At 37.1% G+C, this 14045-nt stretch overlaps 1 protein-coding gene across 1 annotated transcript in view; it reads left to right on the top strand.

Moving 5' to 3' along the window:
• Positions 1-14045, top strand: part of ankrd44 (ankyrin repeat domain 44) — a 41824-nt gene that overhangs the window by 20314 nt on the left and 7465 nt on the right. The window contains exons 12-23 of the mRNA XM_022740247.1: positions 2381-2489; positions 2781-2849; positions 4297-4437; positions 5110-5175; positions 6318-6429; positions 7129-7200; positions 7536-7737; positions 8482-8569; positions 8649-8766; positions 8956-9178; positions 9380-9467; positions 9634-9717. Of these exons, the coding sequence (XP_022595968.1) occupies positions 2381-2489; positions 2781-2849; positions 4297-4437; positions 5110-5175; positions 6318-6429; positions 7129-7200; positions 7536-7737; positions 8482-8569; positions 8649-8766; positions 8956-9178; positions 9380-9467; positions 9634-9717 (1372 nt within the window). The remainder of the gene's footprint in view (positions 1-2380; positions 2490-2780; positions 2850-4296; positions 4438-5109; positions 5176-6317; positions 6430-7128; positions 7201-7535; positions 7738-8481; positions 8570-8648; positions 8767-8955; positions 9179-9379; positions 9468-9633; positions 9718-14045) is intronic.

Below are 14045 nucleotides of genomic sequence, written 5' to 3'. Positions count from 1 at the left end.
TAGATTTTTCAATTCCAGGAAATACGCTAAAAAGTAGCTAAGGCTATTTTACCAGCTAGCTTAAACTCGCCATCACTGCAGTTTGGTTTTTACGCATTTTATAGGTTTTATTATGAATTGCCCCCTTTCCCCTGAAAAAACTGAACATTCAAACATTGATGCTATAATAATTTCTATGGTAAGGTTGTTGTGTAGCTACATGGATTGTGAGCTGTTGGGGATGCTAACGTTATGCCTAAAAAATGTAGCATTAGCCTCGTCATGTAGCTAACTATACTGTATGTGACCTGCATGTGCATATTTAAGAGATAATTTACATTTTAATATGAGTCACCCAGAGATGTTTTCACCAACTTACATTAGCTTAATTAGCTAGCTAGCTAGTGTCGTTTTTGTCCGCAAAGTGTTTTGTGAGTAAATCAAATTGAAACTGCCGTGCTTCTAAAACATTAACTAATTTAAACGCAGTGGGTTTCTTACTTAAAATTCCAACTTGGCTGATATTTCTGACAGCACTTGAATTAGCATTTCCACCATGTGGATATTGCCCTGGATATTTGCTGATTCAGAGTCTGTTTCGCCTTAACATCATCTTTCGAATGTAATTTTCAGGGAGGTTTGAGCCCGGTTGTTTGTCTTGCTCCCACTGGTGAATTCCTCCACAAGCACACGTATTCAACTCGGGCCAAACTCAAGTCACAATGTTCCAGAAACAGACAAGGCCTCACTGAGTCTAATTACTCGCTGATGGGACCACTCTCCCTCTGGACAAGAGTGTATTCTGTTGAGTCCTCCTCTTAGAGCATTGACACTGGTAGTTAAGATCTTGTTTACATCTGAAAAGTTTCCTTGTTGCTTTTGGCAATGAAATCATTTGTCTTTCCGCTCATCCCACATATATATTGTTGGGTTTTTAAAGAGGGTTTTCCAGTGCAGAAGAGGGAAGGCCGGTATATTAAACAAATGTGAAGTAGGGAAAAAGACAACAGTCCTCTCTGGCTCCAGATCCCTTTTGACAATTTAACGAGGCCCTGGCACTTGTGTCTGGAGGCATGGAGGAGGATGAAACTGGGCTCCACATGTGGCTCCGCCGAGTTGCTGTTGCGAACAACAAAGAAGTCATTTACATGTGCTTGAGCCTTGTGCAGCTGCAGTGTTGCGTCTGGTCAGGGCTGTTTGTGAGCAGTAGCGGACCGAGGCTTTTGTATCTGTTGGTAAATCAGGAGCTGAAAGTCCCTTCTTTTCTTTTTTTTTTTTGAAGAGCCGTGAAGAATTAGGCAAATTGTAACGATGAAGGATTAAAAAGCCACGGCGCAGAACAACAGCACAGACGTCGTTGTTGTTGTTTTGTGATTTACTCTTGTGTGACTGTTACAACACATTAATTTAGTTCATGCTTTCATCCAAAGAGACGTACAACAACTGCACACACCCTCGTAGGAACAAAAGATAGAGGCCATCAAAAACTGTATCTGTATCCCGGCCATTCAAACAGCTAGAAAGCCAAAGTCAGACTGGATTTATTTCATCAGGGGAAGAGTTATTTTAACATGACCTGTTATTGATTTTAATCCCATTCTGAGCATGTGCGAAGCATGAGCAAATAGGACCTGCTAATAGCTAATAAGGCACACTTGTAGTGGTAGTAGTGAGCAGTGTATTAGCCAACTTCAAAGAATAATTATTACAGCTACAAAATCATTAATAGTATAACTTTAAACTAATTTAGATATTCTTAGCTGTTGCTGTTAATCTGTCTAATGATGGGGTGAACATTAATTTGGGGTATCTGCCAATAACGGGTCCAATCTTCATAATTATATTTACCTGAATCTTGATTAAATGTGTGTAAAGAATAAAAGTAATAAAATCCATTACATAAAATAAATAAGAGCAATTAAAACAATTACAGCAAATACCATCATAAAAAGAATATTCTCTATGATGTGGCAAATTTTACATTAAAAACATTAAAAATGATCCTGGTATGATACGAACAACACGGTGTGGCACACCTGTAGTTCTTGCAGGTACAGTTCCTAAATTCTTAAAAACTTTCAAGGGTTCCTGGAAAACTCTGCAACAATGTCTGAATGTGAATTCAAGCTGAGCTGCTTGCTGCACTGAGTGTCTCTATGATGACGTGTCCTTCTGTCTGTAACATTTAGTTTCCAGCTGTTTATTCGTCTACCTGTGTATGCATGGCCAGCATCATGCACCAGCATCACCTAACCTTCTCTGTCCCCCACCCTCACCTGTCGCACTAACACCTGTCTTTCTCTTCACTCCCTCCTCTCGCTGTCTCTCTCTCTCTCTCTGTGGTGGCTGCTGCTCCTCTGTTGTCTGGCCTCCCTCCGTCTCCCTGCGCCGCCCTCGTCAGGTCGGAGGTTTAGCATAATGTGTAACGACTCGGTCCTGTCTGCAGGCTTCCAGATAGACACCCCTGACACTCTGGGGAGGACCTGCCTGCACGCTGCTGCCGCCGGAGGGTGAGCACCAACCATCATCATAGGACATATAGTTGTAGTAAATACAACCACTCTAAAATCCTGAAATCCAAAATTACACCACCACTAATTAAATAAGAAACACCTATATCAAAACACCAAAGTACAATTTAGTGATTTCCTTTGGGTTATTAAGGATCAAATTCTGTTGTTTTGTCCTTTTTTAAAGCCATAATTTGAAAAATATATATAATATATAGTATTATATATAATATAATATAAGGTATATAATAATATACAGTGTCTGAGTGTGTCCTTGCTCTCTGTGTGCAGTAATGTGGAGTGTGTCAAGTTGCTCCTGAGCAGTGGAGGAGACCACAACAGGAGAGACAACTGCGGCAGGTAAGACAATACTTTGCTGTCCAGGTAACGCTTTCGTTCATAACAGACACTAATTTGGATAATTGAATAATTTTAAAGTGTTTCAAGCCATGAAGAATCTCAAATTGAGGATTTGCTTATTTTTGCAGTTTTATGTAATCGGACAATTGTAATTGGATCATTTTGAGTCATTTAAAGGGATCGTCATGTGATCTGGAAATTGATTTGGGTATATTTTTCACGCTTTTCTGACATTTTATAGATTAAATGGCAACAATCTACTTTAAGCCTTACTGTTTAGCATTTATAAGCAGTATATAAACATTTAATAAATGGTTTATAACCCACTATAATGTAGCTGTAAGAAGATAGTGTTATATTTTGTATATATTTTTTAGGTATTAGTTTTATTTATTATTAGTATATGTTACCAATTATAACTCCTCCTGTGAAACACCCATAAGTGGAAGCTCCTGTATAAACAGACAATGAATGACAATACAGGGAAACACTGTTGTAATAACATAAAAATATTTCTGCAGCAAAAGTTCCAACCGTTGACAAACACTGTCCGTTAATAGACGCTAAAAAAATGTCCTGTATCTTCTTACAACTACTTCATAGTGTGTGTAGGTATAAGGGTGTGTGTTTGACATTTCTGTTCAATAGTTATTGAGCAGTTACATGTGTCGTTTTGCATGACTCAGCACACCGGTATGTAGCACAGCATACCTGTTACAGGTTAGTTCACATTGCTATTAGCCTGGATTGATAATGATCTTAACAACGTGTTGGGTGTTTGCCACATGTGATCAATCCATTTTCAATACACAGGGATTCTTCAGGGTTCACCAGGTTCAATATAAGACCTTGTAAGACTTTTTAAATACCAGATAGAATAAGATTTAAAATCAGTTTCACCTTCATACCAGCCCGAGTATTAATAATAATAATTAAAGTGTGATGGAAAACCAGCAGAGACGATATGAACTACAAGTATTTATTATTGTATCACATATTTAAATGCTTCTCAGCTGCATATAACAATAAATTCTAATAATATAATAAATCAAATCAGTGTGACCTGGACCTGGATATGCAGCTGAATGGATGAATGGATTAACCAATCAGAATAATTAATAATTTCAGTCATTTTTCAAGCAAAAAGGTCAAACATTTGGTCGTTTTAGCTACAAAATGTAAAGATTTGATGCTTTTTTTTGGTCACAAACGACATTAAATGAAATATCTGTGAATTTCTTTTTACAGAAAAAACTGAAAAAAAGAAAAAATATTTAAGATTTCAGTAAATGAACTTGAAGACTTTGGAGTTGAGGCTGTTTCAGCAGCGGATTAATGCCCGTGGTTTTGGGTTGACATGTTGAACCGTCACATAGGGAGTTAAAGTTAATGTTTTCCTGGTCATCTGTTAGTCTGACTTCCTCTCTCTCTCTCTCTTATTTCCCAGGACTCCCCTCCACTACGCGGCCGCCAGCCGTCACTATCAGTGTCTGGAGACTCTGGTGGCTTGTGGCACCGCCATCAACGCCACCGACCAGTGGGGGCGCTCTCCCCTGCACTACGCTGCTGCCTCAGACCTGGACAGGAGGTGAGGGGCAGGGAGACACACAGTGGTGGAAGAAGTGTTCACATCCTTCACTTAAAGAGGATATAATACATATTCCTGTTTCCAACCTACAGAAGAGTCACCTGATGAGTCGGAGATGATTAATGAGAAAGAAAAAAAAAAAGTTTGAGCCTCAAACATTTTAAATGAAAACATGTGAGATGTGTCTTCAGTCGAACTGCTAACGACTCATTTCTGAAACGAGACACGTGACCCCGACTGCTTTTAGCTGTACTGGAAAAGAAAGTACGATATTATTTTTAAGTATAAAGTAGCAGGAAAAGGAAAATACTCAAGTTAAGTTCAAGTACTTTAACAACCCGAGGACAGAAACTGGAAACCTGCTCCTGGGTAGCTGTCTACTGTTGCCACATATAGAAACCTGTTGGATCACACCTCGCTGTTTCCGTGGTAACCGGGGGTGACACTGAGGTGATGGTACTCATTCACAGCCTCCAGGGTTCGACATCTCCGCAGATCATGATGCAGCATCGTGTTATCCACTCAACTTGTTGGTATTTGGAGGCACCGCTGCACAAAAGACGCTGTTGTTTGTGTTTGTTAATATTTTTATCCTCTTTTATCTCACCCTCCCTCTCCTCCCTCCCTCCCTCTCCTCCCTCTCCTCCCTCCCTGGTCCACCTCCCCTCACAGGCGTCGTGTTGCTCTGGAGCCGGAGAGTGAAGGAGTTCAGGCGGAGAGAGAGAAAGAGGCAGCGCTGTGAGTCCACACCGACAGAAACATGAAGAGATTTATGACACTGTGACCGGAGCGTAGTATCACTCCACACAGCTGTTAAACAGCTGCTGAGCATCAACTAAACACATGAAAAGTGACCAAATAAAAACACTTGATTTTTATTGTTTCTACTGAGAAACAAACATCACTCTCCTTTACAAGAATTCCTATTAAGTAGATTTCATAAAGTGTCAGTTACTTCAAGAGAAAACAAACAGATAAATAAAGAGGAAAATATTGAAGTAGTAGATTGACAAACAATGAATCTTATTTTGATTATTGATGAGTATATATACTGTATACTATTTTGATAATTGATACATTTTATGGATAAAACAATTAGTCAAGAAAATAATCGTCAGATTGATAGATAACAAAAATAACCTGCCGTGAACCTGCAGCAGAGTTCAGCATCAGAACCGACTGTTCATGGAAAACCCGCGGAGACGCACAACGAGGAACTAAATAAATAAATAAATGAATGTAGATAAATAAATGGAAACACAGTGACACGTGCGGATTGTGCAGCAGAAACACTCCACACCATTTCAACAACTTATTTCCACTCGTGTTTCCTCTTTCTCAGACTGACTCGATGACGCAGACACACTCACGCCTCTCCAAAACCCTGCGTAGTATTACACACAGCTGGCACAGCTGGATGACTTAATTAATTATTTAAACCCTCTGAGGAGCTGCTCTGAAATATTCAGTTTATACACCGAGATCAGTTGTAGAACAGCAGCTGACAAATCTCAGAGCGTGTTATTTTACTTTTCACCTTTCACTATGTAAAGATGAAAAATAATCATATAAAATAATAATTTTACGGACACTATCCTCCCACAATGCAGTGCAAAGAGGAAAACCAGGAGCTGCTCACAGCTTTAAAAAAGAGAACCTCAGAATGATCCCGAATACTCACTACGACACTGAAGGTGGATTAATCCGCTGCTGAAAATAGTCCCCAATAAATTCACAGTTTCCTGTTTGAGTATCATTGGCTGAAAACTACAATACCCAGATGTTTCACTGTCTCCACACTTCAGCTCCTGTTCATGTCAGCTGTGAGCAGCCGTCTTAAACGATGACTGAGACGTTGCGTTTGTTGTTTGTTGTTCCAGATGTTTGGAGTTTCTGCTTCAGAGCGGAGCGACGGCGTCGCTGAAGGACAAACAGGGCTACAGTCCCGTCCACTACGCCGCCGCCTACGGACACAGGCACTGTCTGGAGCTGGTCAGTGTGCTCGCTGTGAGACCTTAAGGCCACATGGAGGAAATAGTTGTGTTGTTGGAGTAGTAGCTGTAGCTGCAGGCGTTTTCTCCATCTGTTGTCGGATCATATTTTCACTGCAGCAGCACGCAAAGACATTCCAGGGCCTCGTTTTCCCAAAATCATCTAAAGGCAAAGAAATGAGAATAAAATCCAGTTTACAAACCTCTTTAATCTGAGGAGGCGTTTCCCTGAAGCAGGAATGACCGCAGATGAATGAGTGACGAGGGTTAACAGCCGGTTAACAAGCTCCAGAACCTGCAGGACGAAATGAAACTACATGTTTTATTTAAGCTTTTACTGTTTTTGTTCATTTTTAAGTCTCTATTTTTATCATTAACACTCATGTTCTTAAGTTATTTCTGCTTTAAAGTGAGTGATATCTCTTCCTCTTGTCACCTAATCTTCATCGTCATTCTCTTCTCTCTTTCCTTAAAACAGAGTTTCAGATTTTCATGTTCTGCGTCTTCTCTTTTCTTTTTCATTTATTTTGTGTATCTCATTTTAGACGTGCTGACATACGGCAGCTCTAATACACAAATGATGACAACAACAATAGATGAAACTAAAGGAACTGCCTGATTTTAGGTTTATTATGAGCAGGCTGCAGGTTCAGGCTCTCGGATTAAAAATGCGCCAATGTGTTTTGTTGTGACCCTGCAGCTGCTGCACAGAGACGACTGTCACCATGACGACCCTGAATCTCCGAACGCCAGAAGCCCGCTGCATCTCGCTGTGAGTCTCACACACCTGAGTTTTGGAACCAAAACACAAACTTTTCTCTAAATATGAACTTTTTTCTTTCTTTTTTTTTGTTTTATTTCAGAAAAAAAGGGTGTTCAGGAGTTTTTATTTTGCTATTTGCGTTGCACATTTCATCCACAAAGTTCTTTACATAATTCATTATAAACATAAAAACAAAAGGAAAATCAATTTTAACACAAGAAACAAGAATTGATATTAAAACAGGTAAAATAAACAATCTTCCTTTTTGTTTCCTGGGCAACCCCGATGTGACAGGAGGTAAATATTTACATATTTGAATAAAGCGTCTCTGTGTCTTTGTGCAGGCGTACCACGGCCACGCTCAGGCCCTGGAGGTGCTGCTGCAGGGGGAGAGGGAGGTGGACCAGGGGGACGAGGTGGGGAGGACCCCCCTGGCTCTGGCTGCGCTTCGGGGCCACGCTGACTGTGTTCACACCCTCCTCAGCCAGGGGGCGTCGTCGCGCTCCACCGACACGCAGCACGGACGCACCCCCGTGCACCTGGCAGGTGAGTTCAGGTTTCTGTTTCTCTGACGCTGTAAACATCTGGTATCAACACATGTCTGGGTGGATATGGCCAAAAGTATGCGGACACGTATGGACTCAGGTTTAGGCCTCTTCGTTTTCCATCAAGTGAAATCTTAATGCAACAACAGACAATATTTGACACTATAGTGCTTCCAACTGTGTTTGAGGAGGGCGCCTTTCCTGTTTCAAGATGACACCAGGGGTTATTTATCTCTTAACATTACAGTCTTAAAGAATAGGACTGTAACGTTGGGAGATGCTCACTCACCTGTCTGACTCAGATTATAGCTTCAGGTAACCTTTGCCCCTCAATCAAATACACTGAAAGTGGTTGAGGAGCGGATCATTAAAGGCCACTAACAACACAGTGTCGGTCCATGAGATGCAGCTGTTTCCCTTATTTATAATAAATATATATAATAAACTATTAAACACTTTGACGTTATGTTTGACTAAGTGTGATTTCAGTTGGACTAGAAACCAACTTGCTTTTTGACATAATTGATTCCTGCTCGTATCAGTGAATCAGAGCTGGTTAGCTGGTGAAGATGTGTGTTTTTATTTTCCACTTTCTGCTGCGGTGACACCAGAATCATCATCATCATCTAATCTCACTGAACCGATGTGTCATCGCACCGACTATTAATAAACATTTCTATCACTCCCCTGTTTCTTGCTCTCTCTCTCTCTCTCTCTCTCTCTCTCTCTCTCTCTCTGCCTGCAGTGATGAACGGTCATACGACGTGTGTGCGCCTCCTGCTGGATGAATCAGAGGCTGCAGATCTCGTGGACGCTGCTGACTCTCAGGGACAGTGAGTGATCATCTCTTTCCTCTCTGTTTCACTTCCTGTCTCGTCTGTCTCACACTGACGGCCTTGTCCTCGCCCGCAGGACTCCTCTGATGCTGGCGGTGGCTGGAGGTCACGTCGACGCCGTGTCGCTGCTGCTGGAGAGGGAAGCCAACGTCAACATGGCCGATAACCACGGCCTCACTGCGCTGCACCTCGGGGTGAGCATGAGGCTGGTTTTCTCTGTACTGCTTTTATGGAAATTGTACAAGTATAGACTTGATGTCTTTGAATTGAAGGTTATTGGCCCAAGTCTGTGGAGCAAGTGTGTCCATGGAATAATAAAAAAGGTTGATAATTAAGTAACATACACGAGTTGCAGTTAATTAGTGACGCCTTCGTCTCTCCAGCTGCTGTGTGGTCAGGAGGAGTGTATTCAGTGTCTGTTGGAGCAGGAAGCCTCGGTTTTGCTCGGCGACTCTCGGGGTCGTACGGCCATCCACCTGGCTGCTGCCCGAGGCCACGCCTCCTGGCTGAGCGAGCTGCTGAGCATCGCCTGCTCTGAGCCGCCATCCCTGCCGCCGCTGAGGGACCAAAGCGGATACACACCGCTGCACTGGGCCTGTTACTATGGTACATACACCCTGACACACACTCAGAGATAAACTCAGTCTGAACATGATTTATTTATTTATTTATTTTTACTTTTTATTTAATTTTTTTATTATTATTTTACAGAACAATACACTTTACAGTGCCTGGTATAAAGACGTGACTTAACTTGAGTTAAATACCAGTTGGTGATTCTGTGTGTGTGTGTTTTTGTGTCTCTAGGTCAGGAGGGGTGTGTCGAGGTCCTGCTGGAGCAGAAAGGTTGTCGCTGTATTGACGGGAACCCCTTCACCCCTCTGCACTGTGCTGTGTAAGTCACTTATTTAAAGTGTTATTCATTTTCAGTGTCTTCAGTTTTTACTGCAGGTTTTCTTCACTGCTGTTTTCAAAACTAATGAGGAGAGGTGAGACATTTGTTACTGTCGGATCTGAACGAGTCGACATCAGTGACGTCCTGTTTGTGTTTGAATGAACAGGGTGAATGATCACGAGTCCTGTGCATCTCTGCTGCTGGAGGCGATGGGATCAGACATCGCTGGCTGCAAGGACGCAAAGGGCAGGTGAGTCACTTTGTGTGTGTGTGTGTGTGTGTGTGTATGTGTGTGTGTGTGTGTGTGTATCAACATATACTGTATGTCTAGCTAATGGAAATATTTTAATATTTTATTTTATTCTATGTTTATAATATAAACTTTTGTTACATAAATATATACCCATCCCAAAGCCTGTCAGTATTTGTTCATATTATATATGTAAATATAAAAGATAGAAATGTATGTTTAAATTATAGGTGTATAGTATTGTAAGTCATAACAAAAGTCTTAGTATACTACAGCATAGAAACTCATATCCCTAGGTATTCCTCCCACAGTCTAAAGACATGCAAATTGGGTTAATTGGTGACTCCATGATGTTTTTATGTCTTAAACAATGAACAGTGAGAATGTTGGTTTGAACCCTGGGCCAGCGGCCTTTCTGTGTGGAGTTTACATGTTCTCCCTGTGCCCATGTGGGTTCTCTCCAGGTACTCCGGCTGCCTCCTGCAGTCCACAGACATGTGAATTAGGTTACTTGGCGACTCTAATGTTTTACTATATTATGACTTTTTGTGCCTAACCACTTTACCACCGTGCCGCCCCATGAATGAGTCATAAGAAAAAGTTATAGTAAGGCACTTTATGATATTTTTATGCTTTTCTATACTATAATATTTTTATGACGTTTTGTGCTTTACTATACTATGATATTTTTATGCCTTACTATACTATGACCTTTATGTGCCTTATTATACTATGAAATTATAAAATATTTTTATGCCTTTTTGTACTGACATTTTTATGCCTTACTATACTATGACATTTTTATGCCTTACTATACTATGACTTTTTTTGATGTTTTTATGCCTTACTGTACTAAGACAATTTTATGCCTTATTATACTATGATGTTTTTAGATGTTTCTATTCCTTACTATACTATATTTTTTTGATATTTTTATGCCTTACTGTACCATGACTTTTTTTGACGTTTTCATGCCTTACTATACTATGACATTTTTTGATATTTTTGTGCCTTACTATACTATGACATTTTAATGTCTTATTATACTATGACGTATTTATGACATTTTGTGCCTTATTATACTATGACATTTTTTGATATTTTTATGCCTTACTATACTATGACGATTTTATGCCTTACTATACTATGACATTTTTTGATATTTTTGTGCCTTACTATACTATGACATTTTAATGTCTTATTATACTATGACGTATTTATGACATTTTGTGCCTTATTATACTATGACATTTTTTGATATTTTTATGCCTTACTATACTATGACATTTTTTGACATTTTATGCCTTACTATACTATGACATTTTTTGACATTTTATGCCTTACTATACTATGACATTTTTTGACATTTTATGCCTTACTATACTATGACATTTTTTGACATTTTATGCCTTACTATACTATGACATTTTTTGACATTTTATGCCTTACTATACTATGACATTTTTTGACATTTTATGCCTTACTATACTATGACATTTTTTGACATTTTATGCCTTACTATACTATGACATTTTTTGACATTTTATGCCTTACTATACTATGACATTTTTTGACATTTTATGCCTTACTATACTATGACATTTTTTGACATTTTATGCCTTACTATACTATGACATTTTTTGACATTTTATGCCTTACTATACTATGACATTTTTTGACATTTTATGCCTTACTATACTATGACATTTTTTGACATTTTATGCCTTACTATACTATGACATTTTTTGACATTTTATGCCTTACTATACTATGACATTTTTTGACATTTTATGCCTTACTATACTATGACATTTTTTGACATTTTATGCCTTACTATACTATGACATTTTTTGACATTTTATGCCTTACTATACTATGACATTTTTTGACATTTTATGCCTTACTATACTATGACATTTTTTGACATTTTATGCCTTACTATACTATGACATTTTTTGACATTTTATGCCTTACTATACTATGACATTTTTTGACATTTTATGCCTTACTATACTATGACATTTTTTGACATTTTATGCCTTACTATACTATGACATTTTTTGACATTTTATGCCTTACTATACTATGACATTTTTTGACATTTTATGCCTTACTATACTATGACATTTTTTGACATTTTATGCCTTACTATACTATGACATTTTTTGACATTTTATGCCTTACTATACTATGACATTTTTTGACATTTTATGCCTTACTATACTATGACATTTTTTGACATTTTATGCCTTACTATACTATGACATTTTTTGACATTTTATGCCTTACTATACTATGACATTTTTTGACATTTTATGCCTTACTATACTATGACATTTTTTGACATTTTATGCCTTACTATACTATGACATTTTTTGACATTTTATGCCTTACTATACTATGACATTTTTTGACATTTTATGCCTTACTATACTATGACATTTTTTGACATTTTATGCCTTACTATACTATGACATTTTTTGACATTTTATGCCTTACTATACTATGACATTTTTTGACATTTTATGCCTTACTATACTATGACATTTTTTGACATTTTATGCCTTACTATACTATGACATTTTTTGACATTTTATGCCTTACTATACTATGACATTTTTTGACATTTTATGCCTTACTATACTATGACATTTTTTGACATTTTATGCCTTACTATACTATGACATTTTTTGACATTTTATGCCTTACTATACTATGACATTTTTTGACATTTTATGCCTTACTATACTATGACATTTTTTGACATTTTATGCCTTACTATACTATGACATTTTTTGACATTTTATGCCTTACTATACTATGACATTTTTTGACATTTTATGCCTTACTATACTATGACATTTTTTGACATTTTATGCCTTACTATACTATGACATTTTTTGACATTTTATGCCTTACTATACTATGACATTTTTTGATATTTTTGTGCCTTACTATACTATGACATTTTAATGTCTTATTATACTATGACGTATTTATGACATTTTGTGCCTTATTATACTATGACATTTTTTGATATTTTTATGCCTTACTGTACTATGATAATTTTATGACTTATTATACTATATTTTTTGATATTTTTATGCCTTACTATACTATGACATTTTTTGATATTTTTATGCCTTACTATACTATGACATTTTTTGACATTTTTATGCCTTACTATACTATGACATTTTTGTGCCTTATTATACTATGATATTTTTTGATATTTTTATGCCTTACTATACTATGACATTTTTTTATATTTTTATGCCTTACTATACTATGACATTTTTTGACATTTTTATGCCTTACTATACTATGATGTTTTTATGCCTTACTATACAATGACGTTTTTATGCCTTACTATACTATGATGTTTTTTATGCCTTACTATACTATGATATTTTTATGCCTTATTATACTATGACATTTCTTGATATTTTTATGCCTTACTGTACTATGAGATTTTTTAAATATTTTTATCCCTTACTGTACTACGACATTTATATGACATTTTTCTGCCTTACTATACTATGACGTTTATGTGCCTTATTATACTATGACAATTCTTGATACTTTTATGCCTTACTATACTATGACATTTTTTGACATTTTTCTGCCTTACTATACTATGACGTTTTTTGATATTTTTATGCCTTACTATACTATGACATTTTTTGACATTTTTATGCCTTACTATACTATGACATTTTTTGATATTTTTATGCCTTAAAATGTCATTGTATAGTAAGGCATAAAAATGTCATAGTATAGTAAGGCATAAAATGTCATTGTATAGTAAGGCATAAAATGTCATAAAAATGTCATAGTATAGTAAGGCATAAAATGTCATAAAACCTCATAGTAAAGTAAGATAAAAATGTCATAGTATAGTAAGGCATAAAATGTCATTGTATAGTAAGGCATAAAATGTCATAAAAATGTCATAGTATAGTAAGGCATAAAATGTCATAAAACCTCATAGTAAAGTAAGGCATAAAATGTCATAAAAATGTCATAGTATAATAAGGCATAAAAACGTCATAGTATAATAAGGCATAAAAATGTCATAGTATAATAAGACATAAAATGTCATAAAAATTTCATAGTATAATAAGGCATAAAATGTCATTGTATAATAAGGCAAAAAAATGTCATAGTATTGTAAGGCATAAAACGTCATAGTATAATAAGGCATGAAATGTCATAAAAATGTCATAGTATAATAAGGCATAAAAATGTCATAGTATAGTAAGGCATAAAATGTCATAAAAATGTCATAGTATAATAAGGCATAAAAATGTCATAGTATAGTAAGGCAT

Source organism: Seriola dumerili, unplaced genomic scaffold, assembly GCF_002260705.1.
Source record: "Seriola dumerili isolate Sdu_G_001 unplaced genomic scaffold, Sdu_1.0 BDQW01000052.1, whole genome shotgun sequence".
Classification (NCBI taxonomy): domain Eukaryota; kingdom Metazoa; phylum Chordata; class Actinopteri; order Carangiformes; family Carangidae; genus Seriola; species Seriola dumerili.
The sequence above is the reverse complement of the archived record's forward strand: the minus strand, read 5'-3'. Positions and strand labels throughout refer to the sequence as shown.